This window comes from Oncorhynchus gorbuscha, unplaced genomic scaffold, assembly GCF_021184085.1.
Source record: "Oncorhynchus gorbuscha isolate QuinsamMale2020 ecotype Even-year unplaced genomic scaffold, OgorEven_v1.0 Un_scaffold_1207, whole genome shotgun sequence".
Taxonomy (NCBI): Eukaryota; Metazoa; Chordata; class Actinopteri; order Salmoniformes; family Salmonidae; genus Oncorhynchus; species Oncorhynchus gorbuscha.
In genome coordinates, this window is record NW_025746053.1 from 1 (window position 1) to 23,389 (window position 23,389).

General features: G+C 46.0%; 1 protein-coding gene across 1 annotated transcript; it reads left to right on the forward strand.

Annotated features, from left to right (window-relative positions):
* Nucleotides 1-6: 6 nt before the first annotated feature.
* LOC124021782 (serine/threonine-protein kinase/endoribonuclease IRE1-like) lies at nt 7-4,093 on the forward strand. Its single transcript, XM_046336897.1, has 6 exons — nt 7-622; nt 737-900; nt 2,676-2,896; nt 3,096-3,225; nt 3,332-3,432; nt 3,539-4,093. Exons 1-6 carry the CDS (start codon nt 16-18, stop codon nt 3,675-3,677), a joined length of 1,362 nt encoding a protein of 453 aa, XP_046192853.1. The 5' UTR covers nt 7-15; the 3' UTR covers nt 3,678-4,093.
* The last annotated feature ends 19,296 nt before the right edge of the window (nt 4,094-23,389 follow it).

The following is a 23,389-nucleotide window of genomic DNA, read 5'->3' on the forward strand; positions in this document are numbered from 1 at the left end:
AAAAGTACACCTGACATGACTGAGAAGCCAGATCTTGATGCTTCATCAATTCCAGTTGAAGAATCTGGTGTACATGGGGAAAATTCCAGTGTTAAACCATTTCCCTCCACCACCGACGAATTGAAACCCCGGAAATGGCACAAAGTTAGTGAGCGGTGGAGGCCTCAGTTGGAGGAACTCAGCAACATAGATGTAGGCAAGGTTTACAGATTGGGAAATCTCAATCTTGTCGTCCATCCGGATTTCCAAATAGCCAAAGGAAGTGATGGAACTGAAGTCTTTCTGGGCTTGAAGGATGATGTTACTGAGGTAGCCGTGAAGAGAATGCTCAAGTCAAACTATCAAGATCTGAAGAGAGAAGAGGGTTTTTTAAGACTACCTCAGCTGGATAGTCCCTGCATTGTGAGATATGTGGACTTTGCAGAGGACGAGCACTTCGGTTACCTTGTTCTTCAGCTCTGTGAATACACCCTTGATGAATACATCAAAGACCACCTACCAGAGGACAAAACCCCTGTCCTGAAGAAAATAGTGCACGAGGTGCTCTGCAGTCTAAGCGTTCTGCATAGTCTAAACACAAAAATTCTGCACCGGGATATAAAACCCCAGAATGTTTTAATAGGTAAGACCAGACCATGTAGTAATTCAACAAAAATGTGGGCTAAAGAAATATTATTTTGATGTTTTATTTATTAACCTACATTTCAATGCTACATGTATATGATCTTCTCTTCAGATGTTACAGGCAGAGCGAGATTAGCCGATTTCGGTATAAGTCGACAATTGAACATGGGACAAACAACTCTACATACAATCAGTGCAGGAACAAAATGTTGGAAGGCCAGAGAAACTTTAGATGAAGACAGTGGGATCGGATATAAGAGGAGCACCGATATTCAGGTTAGTTTACTATACTATACTTTGAATACCAGACCTATTTGTCAAATTGATAGAATACATACTAAACTATGTTTACATTTACATTTACATTTAAGTCATTTAGCAGACGCTCTTATCCAGAGCGACTTACAAATTGGTGCATTCACCTTATGACATCCAGTGGAACAGCCACTTTACAATAGTGCATCTAAATCTTTTAAGGGGGGGGTGAGAAGGATTACTTTATCCTATCCTAGGTATTCCTTAAAGAGGTGGGGTTTCAGGTGTCTCCGGAAGGTGGTGATTGACTCCGCTGTCCTGGCGTCGTGAGGGAGTTTGTTCCACCATTGGGGGGCCAGAGCAGCGAACAGTTTTGACTGGGCTGAGCGGGAACTGTACTTCCTCAGTGGTAGGGAGGCGAGCAGGCCAGAGGTGGATGAACACAGTGCCCTTGTTTAGGTGTAGGGCCTGATCAGAGCCTGGAGGTACTGAGGTGCCGTTCCCCTCACAGCTCCATAGGCAAGCACCATGGTCTTGTAGCAGATGCGAGCTTCAACTGGAAGCCAGTGGAGAGAGCGGAGGAGCGGGGTGACGTGAGAGAGCTTGGGAAGGTTGAACACCAGACGGGCTGCGGCGTTCTGGATGAGTTGTAGGGGTTTAATGGCACAGGCAGGGAGCCCAGCCAACAGCGAGTTGCAGTAATCCAGACGGGAGATGACAAGTGCCTGGATTAGGACCTGCGCCGCTTCCTGTGTGAGGCAGGGTCGTACTCTGCGGATGTTGTAGAGCATGAACCTACAGGAACGGGCCACCTTGATGTTAGTTGAGAACGACAGGGTGTTGTCCAGGATCACGCCAAGGTCCTTAGCGCTCTGGGAGGAGGACACAATGGAGTTGTCAACCGTGATGGCGAGATCATGGAACGGGCAGTCCTTCCCCGGGAGGAAGAGCAGCTCCGTCTTGCCGAGGTTCAGCTTGAGGTGGTGATCCGTCATCCACACTGATATGTCTGCCAGACATGCAGAGATGCGATTCGCCACCTGGTCATCAGAAGGGGGAAAGGAGAAGATTAATTGTGTGTCGTCTGCATAGCAATGATAGGAGAGACCATGTGAGGTTATGACAGAGCCAAGTGACTTGGTGTATAGCGAGAATAGGAGAGGGCCTAGAACAGAGCCCTGGGGGACACCAGTGGTGAGAGCGCGTGGTGAGGAGAAGTTGTTGTGAAGGAGAAGTCCAGTTCCCAGAGTAGCCCTCTACAAGATCGACAGACACTTCATAATATATGCCATTTAGCAGACGCTTTTATCCAAAGCGACTTACAGTCATGTGTGCATACATTCTACGTATGGGTGGTCCCGGGAATCGAACCCACTACCCTGGCGTTACAAGCGCCATGCTCTACCAACTGAGCTACAGAAGGACCATCAACCATCTCCCTGACCACCACCTTCTGATCAAGCCATGAACGGTCTCTCTATCTTTGGAGGATGCATGCGCTCAAAGACTCGGCCTCTATTGGTTGACCTAGCTGACTATAGCTAGACTACTCTTGATGGTGTATTGGTTGACCTAGCTAACTATAGCTAGGCTACTCATGATGATGTATTGGTTGACCTAGCTAACTATAGCTAGGCTACTCATGATGATGTATTGGTTGACCTAGCTAACTACAGTTAGGCTACTCATGATGATGTATTGGTTGTTTGTTTTTTGCTATTGAAGCATTTTGCTATTGTTATGAAAAGCGCTATAGAAATGTAATACATTATAAATGATTATTATATACTTTTCAGGTGGCCGGGATGTTAATGTATTACATCATCTCTGGTGGACATCATCCATTTGGCAAAGGCATCCATTGTGAAGTTAACATTTTTCAAGGGAAGTACACACTGGAACATGTTGAGGATGAAGTGGCCAAGGACCTCATTGAGTGGATGATCAATGAAGACCCAGAGAAGAGACCTACAGTGGAGGACACACTGGCCCACCCATACTTCTGGCCAGAGGAGAGGTGAGAAGCAGTGCTAATACTTGTCAATCAGAAGGTTAGTTAAGATCAGTGATTTACTTATAGCCATCACTATTTCCACTGGGCATTTACCTTTTTCAATGGGTTCAGATTCTAACGACGATTTATCTCAATGCAAATGTGATCACCGTTTGACACTGACCCAGTTGAATGCATTTAAAGGTACACTGTTGTTTTTCAGGAGAGTGGAGTACTTACGAAAAATTGGTAACGAGAAGGAAGCAGAGAACTGTCGCAAAGCAGACCCAGGACTCCTTCATGCTTTGGACCAGTGTGCTGAGGCGAGGTCGTTTACAAAGTGGAAGTCCAAGGTGAACAAGACGCCATTTTATACATTTTATTTACATGTACATTCGTCCTAGTGTAGTGTCTCGTCTAGTAGTAGTCACACTTACTGTTATTTATTTGTGTACACAGATACCGCCTGAGTTGATGAACAAGTTGGATGGTAAAAAGAAGGCCTACCCAGACAACACATTGGGTTTGTTGCGCTTCATACGCAACCTTCATGAGCACTAGTAAGACATATTAATAGTTTTGTCTAAAAACATGTACATGAACTTTATTTACTCTCTTACCATTGAAGGTGGTTGAATATTTTTCTCTCTCTCTCTCTCTCTGAAGCATTGAGGATGCGGATTCTGTTGACATATTGACAATGTTCCCTGATCTCTTTGGATGCGTCTACAAGTTTGCGAAGAAAAAGGAGTGGAATTCAAGAAGTAGTCTGAAGAAATGGTTTCACAGAGAAGATGTAAGATAATGATTCTGACATTTGGAAGATTAAACACTGACTAACTTCTGAAATGTTGTCTTGACTTTTCTGTTGACATTAAATGACTCACTAGTGTAAAAGTGTTAGATGAATGTTCTTTAGAGGAAATCAAGAGGCTATGCAGCCCTCTGCCTCCATTTACCTACTTGGTGTTTTGACCATTTTCTTACATCATTATAACAGTACTTATCTCATAAGCTAACATGAAATATATACAATAGTTTTTATTAGAATGTGAAATGTAACGATACTTCGTAATGTTATTCAATTTGCCTCAGTTTATTCATGGTTTGTTTACTGTATGTATAATAGCAATGACACATACTGTACATACATACAACTTCTCTGTTGAAAAGTATTGAAACGAGATGAATCTATTAATAAAGTGTAAAATCTGAATAGTATAGCCTACAGTGCATGCCTCTTTCTTCACTCTACAACAACCGGCTTAGTTCATGGAAACCCCAAAACATCAAAGATATAGAACATATACTGTTGAAGTCGGAAGTTTACATACACCTCAAATACATTTAAAATCCGTTTTTCTTTTTTTTTCTTAAAAAAACAAAACAATTCCTGACATTGAATCCTAGTAAAAATCCTGTGTCTTCGGTCAGTTACGATCACCACTTTATTTTAAGAATGTGAAATGTCAGAATAATAGTAGAGAGAATTATTTATTTCAGCTTTAATTTCTTTCATCACATTCCCAGTGTGTCAGAAGTTTACATACACTCAATTAGTATTTGGTAGCATTGCCTTTAAATTGATTAACTTGGGTCAAACGTTTCGGGTAGCCTTCCACAAGCTTCCCACAGTAAGTTGGGTGAATTTTGGCCCATTCCTCCTGACAGAGCTGGTGTAACTAAGTCAGGTTTGTAGGCCTTATTGCCAGCACATGCTTTTTCAGTTCTGCCCACAAATTTTCTATAAGATTGAGGGCTTTGTGATGGCCACTCCAATACCTTGACTTTGTTGTCCTTAAGCAATTTTGCCACAACTTTAGAAGTATGCTTGGGGTCATTGTCCATTTGAAAGACCCATTTGCAACCAAGCTTTAACTTCCTGACTGATTTCTTGAGATGTTGCTTCAATATATCCACATCATTTTCCCTCTTCATGATGCCATCTATTTTGTGAAGTGCACCAGTCCCTCCTGCAGCAACGCACCCCCACAACATGATGCTGCCACCCCCGTGCTTCATGGTTGGGATAGTGTTCTTTGGCCCCTTTTTCCTCCAAACATAACGATGGTCATTATGGCCAAACCATTCTATTTTTGTTTCATCAGACCAGAGGACATTTCTATAAAAAGTACGATCTTTGTCCCCATGTGCAGTTGCAAACCATAGTCTGGCTTTTTTTTATAGCGGTTTTGGAGCAGTGGCCTTTCAGGTTATGTTGACATAGGACTCGTTTTACTGGATATAGATACTTTTGTACCCATTTCCTCCAGCATCTTCACAAGGTCCTTTGCTGTTGTTCTGGGATTGATTTGCACTATTCGCATCCAAAGTACGTTCACCTCTAGGAGACAGAACGCGTCTCCAACCTGAGTAGTATGACGGCTGCGTTTATGGTGTTTATACTTGCGTACTATTGTTTGTATAGACAAACGTGGTGCATTCAAGCATTTGGAAATTGCTCCCAAGGATGAACCAGACTTGTGGAGGTCTACAATTATTTTTCTGAGGTCTTGGTTGATTTCTTTTGATTTTCCCATGATGTCAAGAAAAGAGGCACTGAGTTTGAAGATAGGCCTCGAAACACATTCACAGGACATAGAATTGACTCAAATTATGTCAATTAGCCTATCAGAGGCTTCTAAAGCCATGACATAATTTTCAGGAATTTTTCATGCTGTGTATGTCAACTTCTGACCCACTGGAATTGTGATACAGTGAATTATAGGTGAAATAATCTGTCTGTAAACAATTGTTGGAAAAATGACTTGTTGTGCACAAAGTAGATGTCTTAACTGACTTGCCAAAACTATAGTTTGTTAACAAGAAATTTGTGGAGTGGTTGAAAAACAAGTTTTAATGACTCCAACCTAAGCTTATGTAAACTTCCGACTTCAACTGTACATCAACAGGTCCATGTTTGTCTTCGTCTAAAATGTTGTCATCAATTCACAGCAACGCGCTGATTCTAACACAGCACAGTGACAACCAACTCCCGTGGTAAGCAGCCCTGCCATCCCATACACAAAGCTATAGGACGTTTCTCAGATTCAGATCCACTAGCAACTAAGCTACTAAACAGTAACTATTTGAAAAGAATATCCAATCATTATTCTTAATGAGTGCTATTTACATACTTTCCTCTTTGTTAATTGCCTTTTCTAATGGTCTTTATTAGGCCTGTGTTCCCTTAGACTGAGTACTCATGCTACTCAAGTAAATAAAATGTAAAAAAAAGCCAGCTGGTTTGCCACAAGCTAATAGCTAACCACTGCTAATAGCAATGCAACAAACATTCCATGTCGATGGACTAAACTGTGCTTCCAGCAGTACATTATGAGCACTGAGCTGATCTAACGCTCACCCAAGTCAATTTACATTCGCATTACCCTCCTGTACCCGGTGCTGCCGTTAGCCTCAGGGCCTCACCTGTCACACTGTCTCCAGACAGCGTCAAGAAGCCCGAGCAGCTGCAACTCTAGCCCCAGGCTGCTCCCCCGGCCTGTGCTGACAAGCTGCTTTCTCACCTCTCTGATGGCACATCAAGTAAGTCGTGTGGAAGGAATTGCATTATTATATTTGTGTGATTCCTGCTCACACCTTTTCCTGTGTGTTTGTGCGTGTGTGTGTGTGTGTGTTTGCACACTTGCATGTTTGTAATGTGTACAGAATGTACATATGTGTGTATATGTATAGGCTATGTGTGGTTGTGTGTGTATGCGTTGTGTGTCAGTGTGCCTGTGTGTATGCGGTAATACGTTTGTGTGTGTGTGTGTGTGTGTGTGTGTGTGTGTGTGTGTGTGTGTGTGTGTGTGTGTGTGTGTGTGTGTGTGTGTGTGTGTGTGTGTGTGTGTGTGTGTGTGTGTGTGTGTGTGTGTGTGTGTGTGTGGTCTGAATTTCAGAGGGAGTGTGCCAGATAAAGCTGATGCTGAGACTGGGAGCTGAGACTGGAAGGTGAGCCACAGTGCAGAGCTGAGACTGGGAGGTGAGACTGGGAGGTGAGACTGGAAGGTGAGACTGGGAGCTGAGACTGGGAGCTGAGACTGGAAGGTGAGCCACAGTGCAGAGCTGAGACTGGGAGGTGAGACTGGGAGGTGAGACTGGAAGGTGAGCCACAGTGCAGAGCTGAGACTGGGAGGTGAGACTGGAAGGTGAGACTGGGAGGTGAGACTGGGAGGTGAGACTGGGAGGTGAGACTGGGAGGTGAGACTGGGAGGTGAGCCACAGTGCAGAGCTGAGACTGGGAGGTGAGACTGGGAGGTGAGACTGGGAGGTGAGACTGGGAGGTGAGACTGGAAGGTGAGACTGGAAGGTGAGCCACAGTGCAGAGCTGTCACTGGGAGAAATGTACTGTTGCCAGGATCCAGAGACCTGTCTGCCTGCCTGCCTGCCTGCTTGCTTGCCTGCTTACTAAGACCAACAACTGGGTCTGACTGAATGCAGTCATCCTCTCTCTCTCATGGCTAATTACAGTGATACATCCTATTAGCTCTGTGGACACACAAACCCCCTAGAAATAGCATTTGACCTTGAGGGCACTAACGAAATGTTCCCAGTTGGTCAATGTTTTGTTTGTTTACTATTGTTGTGGGGACTTCTGGTCCCCACATGTATAGTTAAACAAACACACACACACACACACACACACACACACACACACACACACACACACACACACACACACACACACACACACACACACACACACACACACACACACACACACACACACACACACACACACACACACACACACACACACACACACACACACACACACACACACAGACAGACACAGACAGAGAGGAACCTTTATGGGGTGTGGGGAGGAAAGAGGACGTCAGTGTGTGGCATGAGAAGAAGCATCTACTATGTTACACTTTACCATAAATGATGTGGTTCATTACTCCACCCTCTGGATCATGGAGGATAGACACAGTGAATAAGTTAATACTTAATCACTACTATCAAGGATATGGAGGTGATGCTATTCCATAGTAATAACAAAGATATGTATTTAATATGCAGGTTATAATGAGTTATAATTCCACAGTAACAATCAGGTTAAGTTAGTAATAGGATCCATCTTTTGTGTGTGTGTGTGTGTGTGTGTGTGTGTGTGTGTGTGTGTGTGTGTGTGTGTGTGTGTGTGTGTGTGTGTGTGTGTGTGTGTGTGTGTGTGTGTGTGTGTGTGTGTGTGTGTGTGTGTGTGTGTGTGTGTGTGTGTGTGTGTTGTGTCTGCTGCATTGCTCCCAGTAGGTTACAACCTGTTCTAGTCACTGGGCTGTATTTCAGGGCTCGGACTGGTGCTTCCACAGGGTGTGGATCCCTGATGAAGGGGAAATTTGTGCTTGGTAAGCATGGCAGGATTTACGACCCTGGTCTGAAGTGACAAGGGATATAAATAAGCACTCTGGAGGGACCGTTTCACATGGGGAATTATGGCCCTCCCAACATGACGGTTTGTGTGTGTGAGAGAAAAGTTTGTGTGTTTACCTTTCTATGTGCTACCATCCATGGACACCACAATGTTGTCTGACTCAGCCATTCTCCATTTGAGCAAACAGATATCCTTATTACAAGTTGGCCAGGTCTTCATTGGCTCCTGTCGACTCCTTAGCAATTACACTTACATTACTCTTTCATAATTATTTGTTTAACCAGGCAAGTCAGTTAAGAACAAATTCTTATTTACAATTGGGCCAATTGTGTGCACACTCCATTCCATCCATTCCACTCCATTCCATCCCTTACACTCCGTTCCATCCCTTACACTCCGTTCCATCCATTCCACTCCGTTCCATCCATTCCACTCCGTTCCATCCCTTACACTCCGTTCCATCCCTTACACTCCGTTCCATCCCTTGCACTCCGTTCCATCCCTTACACTCCGTTCCATCCCTTACACTCCGTTCCATCCATTCCACTCCGTTCCATCCCTTACTCTCCATTCCATCCCTTACACTCCGTTCCATCCCTTACACTCCGTTCCATCCATTCCACTCCGTTCCATCCCTTACACTCCGTTCCATCCCTTACACTCCGTTCCATCCCTTACACTCCGTTCCATCCATTCCACTCCGTTCCATCCATTCCACTCCGTTCCATCCCTTACACTCCATTCCATCCCTTACACTCCGTTCCATCCCTTACACTCCGTTCCATCCCTTACACTCCGTTCCATCCCTTACACTCCGTTCCATCCCTTACACTCCGTTCCATCCCTTACACTCCATTCCATCCCTTACACTCCATTCCATCCCTTATACTCCGTTCCATCCCTTACACTCCATTCCATCCCTTAGACTCCATTCCATCCCTTACACTGCGTGTAATGGCCAGAAACAAAGCACTTTCTTCTGAAACACCTCAGCCTATTCTTGTTCTGAGAAATGAAGGCGTGAGAAATGTGAGAAATTGAGAAATTGTCAAGAAAATTAAGATCTAGTACAACGCTGTGTACTACTCCCTTCACAGAACAGTGCAAAAAAATTGTGGGAGGCCCCGGGGCACAACTGAGCAAGAGGACATCTGTTTGTCCCACTAAGATGCTCCTCTGTCCTCCACTCGTTACCTGTATTAATGGCACCTGTTTGAACTTGTTATCAGTATAAAAGACACCTGTCCACAACCTCAAACAGTCACACTCCAAACTCCACTATGGCCAAGACCAAAGAGCTGTCAAAGGACACCAGAAACAAAATTGTAGACCTGCACCAGGTTGGGAAGACTGAATCTGCACTAGGTAAGCAGCTTTGTTTGAAGAAATAAACTGGGAGCACCACCCTCTAGAGAGCCCTGTGGTTGTGGGTAGTGCAGTTGCCATACCAGGCGGTGAAACAGCCGGGCAGAATGCTCTCGATAGTGCATCTATAGGAGTTTGTGAGGGTCTTAGGTGGCAAGCCAATTTTCTTTAGCCTGCAGAGGATGAAGAGGCGCTGTTGTGCCTTCTACACCATGCTGTTGGTTGTGAAGCGACCATTTCAGGCTGTCAGTGATGTGCACACCGAAGAATATCAAGTTTTGACCCTTTCCACTGCGGCCCTGTCGATGTGATGGGGGTGTGCTCTCTCTGCTGTCTCCAGTAGTCCACGATCATCTCCTTCATTTTGTTGACGTTGAGGGAGAGGTTATTTTCCTGACACCACTCCGCCAGGGCTCTCACCTCTTACCCTGTAGTCTCGTCGTTGTTGGTAATCATGCCTAGCACTGTCGTGTTGTCAGCATACTTTATAATTGAGTTGGAGACGTGCTTGGCCATACAGCCATGGGTGAACAGGGAGTACAGGAAGGGACTGAGCATGCACCCCTGTGGGGCCCTCGTGTTGATGATCAGAGGATCAGCGTCTTGGATCTTATTGGAGGTTAAAACAGGAAGAGTTATTGCATGTTTTTATTCCTGTGTTCCTTCTGTAATCAGCCACCTCGTTCTGTATGAACTCATTCTCCCCGTCACACTGAAACGTTTCCTCCATGGTGTTACTCTCACACTTACCCTGCTGTTAACTCTGGACCTGTAGTCCGGGGTGTAACAACAGCACTCCATATTTCCTCCAGCTGTGAAGAGGGGAAGTCATGAACATGTCAGTGGTTCCACTTAATTAACCGTGTAGTGTTTTAGTTTGCTACGCCACATGACGTAGAGTGCCTTCAGAAGGTATTCATACCATTTGATTTATTACACATTTTCTTGTTCCAGCCTGAACTCAAAATGGATTGAATTGTTTTCCCCCTCACCCATCTACACACAATACCACATAGTGACAAAGTGAAAACGTTGTTGTTTTTCCCCCCTCACCCATCTACACACAATACCACATAGTGACAAAGTGAAAACGTTGTTGTTTTTCCCCCTCACCCATCTACACACAATACCACATAGTGACAAAGTGAAAACGTTGTTGTTTTTCCCCCTCACCCATCTACACACAATACCACATAGTGACAAAGTGAAAACGTTGTTGTTTTTCCCCCCTCACCCATCTACACACAATACCACATAGTGACAAAGTGAAAACGTTGTTGTTTTTCCCCCCTCACCCATCTACACACAATACCACATAGTGACAAAGTGAAAACGTTGTTGTTTTTCCCCTCACCCATCTACACACAATACCACATAGTGACAAAGTGAAAACGTTGTTGTTTTTCCCCCTCACCCATCTACACACAATACCACATAGTGACAAAGTGAAAACGTTGTTGTTTTTCCCCCTCACCCATCTACACACAATACCACATAGTGACAAAGTGAAAACGTTGTTGTTTTTCCCCTCACCCATCTACACACAATACCACATAGTGACAAAGTGAAAACGTTGTTGTTTTTCCCCCTCACCCATCTACACACAATACCACATAGTGACAAAGTGAAAACGTTGTTGTTTTTCCCCCTCACCCATCTACACACAATACCACATAGTGACAAAGTGAAAACGTTGTTGTTTTTCCCCCTCACCCATCTACACACAATACCACATAGTGACAAAGTGAAAACGTTGTTGTTTTTCCCCCCTCACCCATCTACACACAATACCACATAGTGACAAAGTGAAAACGTTGTTGTTTTTCCCCCCTCACCCATCTACACACAATACCACATAGTGACAAAGTGAAAACGTTGTTGTTTTTCCCCCCTCACCCATCTACACACAATACCACATAGTGACAAAGTGAAAACGTTGTTGTTTTTCCCCCCTCACCCATCTACACACAATACCACATAGTGACAAAGTGAAAACGTTGTTGTTTTTCCCCCTCACCCATCTACACACAATACCACATAGTGACAAAGTGAAAACGTTGTTGTTTTTCCCCCTCACCCATCTACACACAATACCACATAGTGACAAAGTGAAAACGTTGTTGTTTTTCCCCCTCACCCATCTACACACAATACCACATAGTGACAAAGTGAAAACGTTGTTGTTTTTCCCCCTCACCCATCTACACACAATACCACATAGTGACAAAGTGAAAACGTTGTTGTTTTTCCCCTCACCCATCTACACACAATACCACATAGTGACAAAGTGAAAACGTTGTTGTTTTTCCCCCTCACCCATCTACACACAATACCACATAGTGACAAAGTGAAACGTTGTTGTTTTTCCCCCTCACCCATCTACACACAATACCACATAGTGACAAAGTGAAAACGTTGTTGTTTTTCCCCCTCACCCATCTACACACAATACCACATAGTGACAAAGTGAAAACGTTGTTGTTTTTCCCCCTCACCCATCTACACACAATACCACATAGTGACAAAGTGAAAACGTTGTTGTTTTTCCCCCTCACCCATCTACACACAATACCACATAGTGACAAAGTGAAAACGTTGTTGTTTTTCCCCCTCACCCATCTACACACAATACCACATAGTGACAAAGTGAAAACGTTGTTGTTTTTCCCCCTCACCCATCTACACACAATACCACATAGTGACAAAGTGAAAACGTTGTTGTTTTTCCCCCTCACCCATCTACACACAATACCACATAGTGACAAAGTGAAAACGTTGTTGTTTTTCCCCCCTCACCCATCTACACACAATACCACATAGTGACAAAGTGAAAACGTTGTTGTTTTTCCCCCCTCACCCATCTACACACAATACCACATAGTGACAAAGTGAAAACGTTGTACATGTTAGAATCACCATTGGCAGTGATTACAACTGTGAGAATTTCTGGGTAAGTCTCTAAGAGCTTTCCTCACCAGATTTGTACAATATTTGCTCATTATTCCTATCAAAATACTTCAAGCTCTGTCAAATTGGTTGTTGATCATTGCTAGACAACCATCTTCAGGTCTTGCCATATGTTTACAAGCAGATCTAAGTCAAAACTGTAACTTGCCCACTCAGGAACATTCACTGTCTTATTGGTAAGCAAGTCCAGTGTAGATTTGGCCTTGTGTTTTAGGTTATTGTCCTGCTGAAAGGTGAATTCATCTACCAATTTCTGGTGGAAAGCAGACTGAACCAGGTTTTCCTCCAGGATTTTGCTTGTGCTTAGCTCCGTTTATTTTTTATCCTCAAAATGAATTATTTTTATTTTTATTTTTTATCCCCAGAATGAACAATTACAAGCATACCCATAACATGATGCAGCCACCACTATGCTTGAAAATATGGAGAGTTGTAAGGGGTGTGTAACTGGTGGAAGGGAAGTCAGACGCAGGAGAGCAGAACTGGGTAATAACAGGAGCAGTTTAATTATATAAACCAACGGCATCCAGAATAGCAAAATCTGGGTAGAAACCCATCGCACACCAGTCACAATGTGCACAAGAACGTACAACAAACAATATCACACACAGATATAGGGGTAAAAACAAGTAATGATGGAAATGTGAACCAGGTGTGTGGGAAAACAAGACAAAACAAATGGAAAATGAAAGGTGGATTGGCGATGGCTAAAAGACCGGCGAGTCGACCGCCGAACGAACAAGGAGAGGAACCGACTTCGGCGGAAGTCGTGACAACAGTGGTGCTCAATAGTGTGTTGCAGTGGATTGTCCCCATACATAACACCTTGTATTCAGGAAAAAAGGGAATTGCTTTGCCACATTTTTTGCAGTATTACTTTAGTGCCTTGTTGCAAACAGGGTGCAAATTTTGGAAAATGTTTATTCTGTATAAGCTTCCTTCTTTTCACTCTGTCAATTAGGCTAGTATTGTGGAGTAACTACAATGTTGTTGATCCAACAAGTTTTCTCCCATAACAGCCATTAAGCTCTAACTGTTTTAAAGTCACCGTTGGCTTCATGGTGAAATCCCTGAGCAGTAACCAAGTTAGGAAGGAGGCCTGTATCTTTGTAGTGACTGGGTGCATTGATACACCTTCCGAAGTGAATGCTCAAAGGGATATTCAATGTCTACCAATCAGTGCCAATCAGTGAGGTATTGGAAAACCTCCCTGGTCTTTGTGGTTGAATCTGTGTTTGAAATTCACTGCTCAACTGAGGGACCTGACAGATAATTGTATGTGTGGCACACAGAGATGAGGTAGTCATTCATAAATCATGTTAAACACACTAGTATTGCACGGAGAGTGAGACCATGCAACTTATTATGTGACTTGTTCCGCACATTTTTGCTCCTGAACATATTTCGGCATGCCATAACAAAGGGGTTCAATACTTATTGACTCAAGACATTTCAGCTTTGGATTCTTTATTATTTAGTACAAATTTCAAAAAACAAAATTCCACTTTGACGTTATCGGGCATTGTGTTAAAGCAAAAGACAAAACAAATCTAAATGTAATCCATTTTAAGTTCATGCTGTAACAGAACACAAGGGGTTGTAACACAAGGGGTTGTAACACAAGGGGTTGTAACACAAGGGGTTGTAACACAAGGGGTTGCAACACAAGATAATTGCGTAATTATCGTATTTCGCCGTCCTAACGTAGTCTTCACTAGCCAGCTAGCTAACGTCCACTGATTAGCTGCACTGGAGAAACTATTACACTCAACTGAACGACTTGATTAGTGTAGTGTTAGCTAGCTACATAGCTGTCTTTGCTGTCTTCGTATCATCGTATCCAAGTTAATTGTGTTGTTTAGGTTTAGAGTGTGTAGTCTTAGAGTGATTATCTTAATTTACCGAGGTTAGCTAGCCAGCTATTTGTCGTCCTTAACGTAGGTGACTCTGCTAGCTAGCCAACGCTAGCCAACGTCTTCTGTATAGAACTCAACAACCCGGTCGCATTCACAGGTAGTATCACATTTTCACTTCATTTCATTACAGTACAACGGTTTGACTTGTTTGATCGTAGCTAGCTACATAGCCGTCTTTGTATCAAAGATAATTGTGTAGTCTAGAGCGATTTTCTAGGTTCGCTAGCCAGCTATTGTCGTTCTTTTAACGCAACGTAACGTAAACAACACTGCTAGCTAGCCAGCTAGCCCCCGAATAGCAACACTGCAGAAACTATTACACTCAACGGAACGACTTGATTAGTGTAGTGTCAACAACGCACCCACTGCCAGCTGGCCTACTTCAGCAGTACTGTATCATTTTAATCATTTTAGTCAATAAGATTCTTGCTACGTAGCTTAACTTTCTGAACATTCGAGACGTGTAGTCCACTTGTCATTCCAATCTCCTTTGCATTAGCATAGCCTCTTCTGTAGCCTGTCAACTATGTGTCTGTTTATCCCTGTTCTCTCCTCTCTGCACAGACCATACAAACGCTCCACACCGCATGGCCGCGGCCACCCTACTCTGGTGGTCCCAGCGCGCACGACCCACGTGGAGTTCCAGGTCTCCGGTAGCCTCTGGAACTGCCAATCTGCGGTCAACAAGGCAGAGTTCATCTCAGCCTATGCCTCCCTCCAGTCCCTCGACTTCTTGGCACTGACGGAAACATGGATCACCACAGACAACACTGCTACTCCTACTGCTCTCTCTTCGTCCGCCCACGTGTTCTCGCACACCCCGAGAGCGTCTGGTCAGCGGGGTGGTGGCACCGGGATCCTCATCTCTCCCAAGTGGTCATTCTCTCTTTCTCCCTTACCCATCTGTCTATCGCCTCCTTTGAATTCCATGCTGTCACAGTTACTAGCCCTTTCAAGCTTAACATCCTTATAATTTATCGCCCTCCAGGTTCCCTCGGAGAGTTCATCAATGAGCTTGATGCCTTGATAAGCTCCTTTCCTGAGGACGGCTCACCTCTCACAGTTCTGGGCGACTTTAACCTCCCCACGTCTACCTTTGACTCTTTCCTCTCTGCCTCCTTCTTTCCACTCCTCTCCTCTTTTGACCTCACCCTCTCACCTTCCCCCCTACTCACAAGGCAGGCAATACGCTCGACCTCATCTTTACTAGATGCTGTTCTTCCACTAACCTCATTGCAACTCCCCTCCAAGTCTCCGACCACTGCCTTGTATCCTTTTCCCTCTCGCTCTCATCCAACACCTCCCACACTGCCCCTACTCGGATGGTATCGCGCCGTCCCAACCTTCGCTCTCTCTCCCCGCTACTCTCTCCTCTTCCATCCTATCATCTCTTCCCTCCGCTCAAACCTTCTCCCACCTATCTCCTGATTCTGCCTCCTCAACCCTCCTCTCCTCCCTCTCTGCATCCCTTGACTCTCTATGTCCCCTATCCTCCAGGCCGGCTCGGTCCTCCCTCCCGCTCCGTGGCTCGATGACTCATTGCGAGCTCACAGAACAGGGCTCCGGGCAGCCGAGCGGAAATGGAGGAAAACTCGCCTCCCTGCGGACCTGGCATCCTTTCACTCCCTCCTCTCTACATATTCCTCCTCTGTCTCTGCTGCTAAAGCCACTTTCTACCACGCTAAATTCCAAGCATCTGCCTCTAACCCTAGGAAGCTCTTTGCCACCTTCTCCTCCCTCCTGAATCCTCCTCCCCCTCCCCCTCCTCCCTCTCTGCAGATGACTTCGTCAACCATTTTGAAAAGAAGGTCGACGACATCCGATCCTCGTTTGCTAAGTCAAACGACACCGCTGGTTCTGCTCACACTGCCCTACCCTGTGCTCTGACCTCTTTCTCCCCTCTCTCTCCAGATGAAATCTTGCGTCTTGTGACGGCCGGCCGCCCAACAACCTGCCCGCTTGACCCTATCCCCTCCTCTCTTCTCCAGACCATTTCCGGAGACCTTCTCCCTTACCTCACCTCGCTCATCAACTCATCCCTGACCGCTGGCTACGTCCCTTCCGTCTTCAAAGAGCGAGAGTTGCACCCCTTCTGAAAAAACCTACACTCGATCCCTCCGATGTCAACAATTACAGACCAGTATCCCTTCTTTCTTTTCTCTCCAAAACTCTTGAACGTGCCGTCCTTGGCCAGCTCTCCCGCTATCTCTCTCTGAATGACCTTCTTGATCCAAATCAGTCAGGTTTCAAGACTAGTCATTCAACTGAGACTGCTCTCCTCTGTATCACGGAGGCGCTCCGCACTGCTAAAGCTAACTCTCTCTCCTCTGCTCTCATCCTTCTAGATCTATCGGCTGCCTTCGATACTGTGAACCATCAAATCCTCCTCTCCACCCTCTCCGAGTTGGGCATCTCCGGCGCGGCCCACGCTTGGATTGCGTCCTACCTGACAGGTCGCTCCTACCAGGTGGCGTGGCGAGAATCTGTCTCCTCACCACGCGCTCTCACCACTGGTGTCCCCCAGGGCTCTGTTCTTGGCCCTCTCCTATTCTCGCTATACACCAAGTCACTTGGCTCTGTCATAACCTCACATGGTCTCTCTTATCATTGCTATGCAGACGACACACAATTAATCTTCTCCTTTCCCCCTTCTGATGACCAGGTGGCGAATCGCATCTCTGCATGTCTGGCAGACATATCAGTGTGGATGACGGATCACCACCTCAAGCTGAACCTCGGCAAGACGGAGCTGCTCTTCCTCCCGGGGAGGGACTGCCCGTTCCATGATCTCGCCATCACGGTTGACAACTCCATTGTGTCCTCCTCCCAGAGCGCCAAGAACCTTGGCGTGATCCTGGACAACACCCTGTCGTTCTCAACTAACATCAAGGCGGTGGCCCGTTCCTGTAGGTTCATGCTCTACAGCATCCGCAGAGTACGACCCTGCCTCACACAGGAAGCGGCGCAGGTCCTAATCCAGGCACTTGTCATCTCCCGTCTGGATTACTGCAACTCGCTGTTGGCTGGGCTCCCTGCCTGTGCCATTAAACCCCTTCAACTCATCCAGAACGCCGCAGCCCGTCTGGTGTTCAACCTTCCCAAGTTCTCTCACGTCACCCCGCTCCTCTGTTCTCTCCACTGGCTTCCAGTTGAAGCTCGCATCCGCTACAAGACCATGGTGCTTGCCTACGGAGCTGTGAGGGGAACGGCACCTCAGTACCTCCAGGCTCTGATCAGGCCCTACACCCAAACAAGGGCACTGCGTTCATCCACCTCTGGCCTGCTCGCCTCCCTACCACTGAGGAAGTACAGCTCCCGCTCAGCCCAGTCAAAACTGTTCGCTGCCCTGGCCCCCAATGGTGGAACAAACTCCCTCACGACGCCAGGACAGCGGAGTCAATCACCACCTTCCGGAGACACCTGAAACCCCACCTCTTTAAGGAATACCTAGGATAGGATAAGTAATCCCTCTCACCCCCCCCCTTACGTTTTAGATGCACTATTGTAAAGTGACTGTTCCACTGGATGTCATAAGGTGAATGCACCAATTTGTAAGTCGCTCTGGATAAGAGCGTCTGCTAAATGACTTAAATGTAAAAATGTAAATGGGTTATAACACAAGGGGTTGTAACACAAGGGGTTATAACACAAGGGGTTGTAACACAAGGGGTTGTAACACAAGGGGTTGTAACACAAGGGGTTGTGACACAAGGGGTTGTGACACACGGGGTTGTAACACAAAGGGTTGTAACACAAGGGGTTATAACACAAGGGGTTGTAACACAAGGGGTTGGATCACAAGGGGTTGTAACACAAGGGGTTGTAACACAAAGGGTGATAACACAAGGGGTTGTAACACAAGGGGTTGTAACACAAGGGGTTGTAACACAAAGGGTTGTAACACAAGGGGTTTTGAATACTTTCTGAAGGTGCAGGATTTAATATTAAACAGGATACAACCTGATCCAAGAACCTTTTCCCCCCTCTTCCCTCGCCCTCCCACGGGTTGAGAGAGAAAGAGCAAGAGCAATGTGTGGTGGAAAGACATATCATGTATGTTCCCAAAAGTTTCAGAACACTTATATGTTCCACCAGTCTGCTAGCATCGGGGAATAGATCTCATTTTGGGAGGGGAAATTGACGCTCCGACCATGAAATTAACCTCTCATTAATCATGGACTAGATTTGGAAGTTGGCAAATTGATTTTTGTTGAGTCCCACACAGACATCGCTGCCTAAACCAACCTCTCGGTAAACGTTTCCGTGTTCCCTTAATTCCATTTGGCCCAGCTTGTGGCTCGGCACACGGCCGTCTCAATTGAGAGCATGGGCATTAGTCTTCCCCCTCCGAGAGTGACTTCATCAGATTGGTTCCCTCATGACATTCTGTTCCCTTGCAGATTCCTTGACAGCCACCTGTTCCACTCAGAATCATTACCAAACCATTAACATCCAAAACAGCTACACAGCTCCATTCAAAGTCCTCAGTATCATTCAGCATTTTCCCTCACATTTCATAAATCCACATTTCAGGGCCAATTCAGACTCATTCATGCATGACCGAATGGGGATTTTTCCACAGGCCAGGGCCAGAAGAAATAGCTGTTAAGAGTGTATTGTCAGGGCCCGAGGTGGATGAAGTTTTCTGCGCTGTCTCTTTCTGACAGGGAAGATTTGTTCTCCTTCAGGGAGAAGGGCTCCAGTCTACCGTTCTATTGTCCCTCAGCTGACAGCCCCCATAACAGCCTGCGTGTATCCAGCCCCAAACCTGAGCCCAAGAGCAGCTGTCAGCAATACAGCTTGGAACTGTCCAAAACAATTATGACTCTACCGAGTAACACATTATAAACCCAATCTATTACAGTACTGTCAATAAAAATACCACATTATAACCCCAATCCACTACAGTACTGTCAATAGAAATACCACATTATAACCCCAATCCACTACAGTACTGTCAATAAAAATAACACATTATAACCCCAATCCATTACAGTACTGTCAATAGAAATACCACATTATAACCCCAATCCATTACAGTACTGTCAATAAAAATACCACATTATAACCCCAATCCACTACAGTACTGTCAATAAAAATACCACATTATAACCCCAATCCATTACAGTACTGTCAATAAAAATACCACATTATAACCCCAATCCACTACAGTACTGTCAATAAAAATACCACATTATAACCCCAATCCATTACAGTACTGTCAATAAAAATACCACATTATAACCCCAATCCACTACAGTACTGTCAATAAAAATACCACATTATAACCCCAATCCATTACAGTACTGTCAATAAAAATACCACATTATAACCCCAATCCACTACAGTACTGTCAATAAAAATACCACATTATAACCCCAATCCATTACAGTACTGTCAATAAAAAGACCACATTATAACCCCAATCCACTACAGTACTGTCAATAAAAATACCACATTATAACACCAATCCATTACAGTACTGTCAATAAAAATACCACATTATAACCCCAATCTATTACAGTACTGTCAATAAAAATACCACATTATAACCCCAATCCATTACAGTACTGTCAATAAAAATAACACATTATAACTGATATGCAGGTGAATGAGGACCCAAAAGCGACTTGGCGAAAACAGAGTCTTTAATCCAGTAAAGTAAAAATACAATCATAAAGCACAATTCCACTCGTAATGACGAGAACAGACTGGAGACTCGATCTTGAACTGCAGGTTGCCTCGGGAAGGCACTTGAACGTAGCAGACTCAGACACCTGCTCACCACGCAGCATCTGAGGGAAACACGACACGACAGGGCGATACACAGACACAGCACGGTGAACAATAGACAAGGATCCGACAGGGCAGAAACGGAAAACAAGGGGAGAAATAGGGACTCTAATCAGGGGAAAAGATAGGGAACAGGTGTGGGAAGACTAAATGATTGATTAGGGGAATAGGAACAGCTGGGAGCAGGAACGGAACGATAGAGAGAAGAGAGAGAGGAAGGGAGAGAGAAAAAGGGGAACGAACCTAAAAAGACCAGCAGGGGGAAAACGAACAGAAGGAAAAGCAAAATGACAAGACAATCTAAGACAAAACATGACAGTACCCCCCCACTCACCGAGCGCCTCCTGGCGCACTCGAGGAGGAATCCTGGCGGCAACGGAGGAAATCATCAATAAGTGAACGGTCCAGCACGTCCCGAGACGGAACCCAACTCCTCTCCTCAGGACCGTAACCCTCCCAATCCACTAAGTATTGGTGACCCCGTCCCCGAGAACGCATGTCCATGATCCTACGTACCTTGTAAATAGGTGCGCTCTCGACAAGGACGGGAGGGGGGAGGGAAGACGAACGGGGTGCGAAGAAAGGGCTTGACACAGGAGACATGGAAGACAGGATGGACGCGACGAAGATGTCGCGGAAGAAGCAGTCGCACAGCGACAGGATTGACGACCTGGGAGACACGGAACGGACCAATGAACCGCGGAGTCAACTTACGAGAAGCTGTCGTAAGAGGAAGGTTGCGAGTGGAAAGCCACACTCTCTGGCCGCAACAATACCTAGGACTCTTAATCCTACGTTTATTGGCGGCTCTCACAGTCTGTGCCCTGTAACGGCAAAGTGCAGACCTCACCCTCCTCCAGGTGCGCTCACAACGTTGGACAAACGCTTGAGCGGAGGGAACGCTGGACTCGGCAAGCTGGGATGAGAACAGAGGAGGCTGGTAACCCAGACTACTCTGAAACGGAGATAACCCGGTAGCAGACGAAGGAAGCGAGTTGTGAGCGTATTCTGCCCAGGGGAGCTGTTCTGCCCAAGACGCAGGGTTTCTGAAAGAAAGGCTGCGTAGTATGCGACCAATCGTCTGATTGGCCCTCTCTGCTTGACCGTTAGACTGGGGATGAAACCCGGAAGAGAGACTGACGGACGCACCAATCAAACGACAGAACTCCTCCAAAACTGTGACGTGAATTGCGGGCCTCTGTCTGAAACGGCGTCTAACGGGAGGCCATGAATTCTGAACACATTCTCGATGATGATTTGTGCCGTCTCCTTAGCGGAAGGAAGTTTAGCGAGGGGAATGAAATGTGCCGCCTTAGAGAACCTATCGACAACCGTAAGAATCACAGTCTTCCCCGCAGACAAAGGCAGACCGGTAATGAAGTCTAGGGCGATGTGAGACCATGGTCGAGAAGGAATGGGGAGCGGTCTGAGACGACCGGCAGGAGGAGAGTTACCTGACTTAGTCTGCGCGCAGTCCGAACAAGCAGTCACGAAACGGCGCGTGTCACGCTCCTGAGTCGGCCACCAAAAGCGATGGCGAATAGACGCAAGAGTGCCTCGAACACCGGGATGACCAGCTAACTTGGCAGAGTGAGCCCACTGAAGAACAGCCAGACGAGTGGAAACAGGAACGAAAAGAAGGTTACTAGGACAAGCGCGCGGCGACGCAGTGTGCGTGAGTGCTTGCTTAACCTGTCTTTCAATTCCCCAGACTGTCAACCCGACAACACGCCCATAAGGAAGAATCCCCTCGGGATCAGTAGGAGCCACAGAAGAACTAAAAAGACGGGATAAGGCATCGGGCTTGGTGTTCTTGCTACCCGGACGGTAAGAAATCACAAACTCGAAACGAGCGAAAAACAACGCCCAACGAGCTTGACGGGCATTAAGTCGTTTGGCAGAAAGGATGTACTCAAGGTTCTTATGGTCTGTCCAAACGACAAAAGGAACGGTCGCCCCCTCCAACCACTGTCGCCATTCGCCTAGGGCTAAGCGGATGGCGAGCAGTTCGCGGTTACCCACATCATAGTTGCGTTCAGATGGCGACAGGCGATGAGAAAAATAAGCGCAAGGATGAACCTTATCGTCAGACTGGAAGCGCTGGGATAGAATGGCTCCCACGCCTACCTCTGAAGCGCCAACCTCGACAATGAATTGTCTAGTGACGTCAGGAGTAACGAGGATAGGAGCGGACGTAAAACGTTCTTTTAGAAGATCAAAAGCTCCCTGGGCGGAACCGGACCACTTAAAACACGTCTTGACAGAAGTAAGAGCTGTGAGAGGGGCAGCAACTTGACCGAAATTACGAATGAAACGCCGATAGAAATTAGCGAAACCTAGAAAGCACTGCAACTCGACACGTGACCTTGGAACGGGCCAATCACTGACAGCTTGGACCTTAGCGGAATCCATCTGAATGCCTTCAGCGGAAATAACGGAACCGAGAAAAGTAACGGAGGAGACATGAAAAGAGCACTTCTCAGCCTTCACGTAGAGACAATTCTCTAAAAGGCGCTGGAGAACACGTCGAACGTGCTGAACATGAATCTCGAGTGACGGTGAAAAAATCAGGATATCGTCAAGGTAGACAAAAACAAAGATGTTCAGCATGTCTCTCAGAACATCATTAACTAATGCCTGAAAAACAGCTGGCGCATTGGCGAGACCAAACGGCAGAACCCGGTACTCAAAATGCCCTAACGGAGTGTTAAACACCGTTTTCCACTCGTCCCCCTCTCTGATGCGCACGAGATGGTAAGCGTTACGAAGGTCCAACTTAGTAAAGCACCTGGCTCCCTGCAGAATCTCGAAGGCTGATGACATAAGGGGAAGCGGATAACGATTCTTAACCGTTATGTCATTCAGCCTCGATAATCCACGCAGGGGCGCAGAGTACCGTCCTTCTTCTTAACAAAAAAAAACCCCGCCCCGGCCGGAGAGGAAGAAGGCACTATGGTACCGGCGTCAAGAGACACAGACAAATAATCCTCGAGAGCCTTACGTTCGGGAGCCGACAGAGAGTATAGTCTACCCCGAGGAGGAGTGGTCCCCGGAAGGAGATCAATACTACAATCATACGACCGGTGAGGAGGAAGG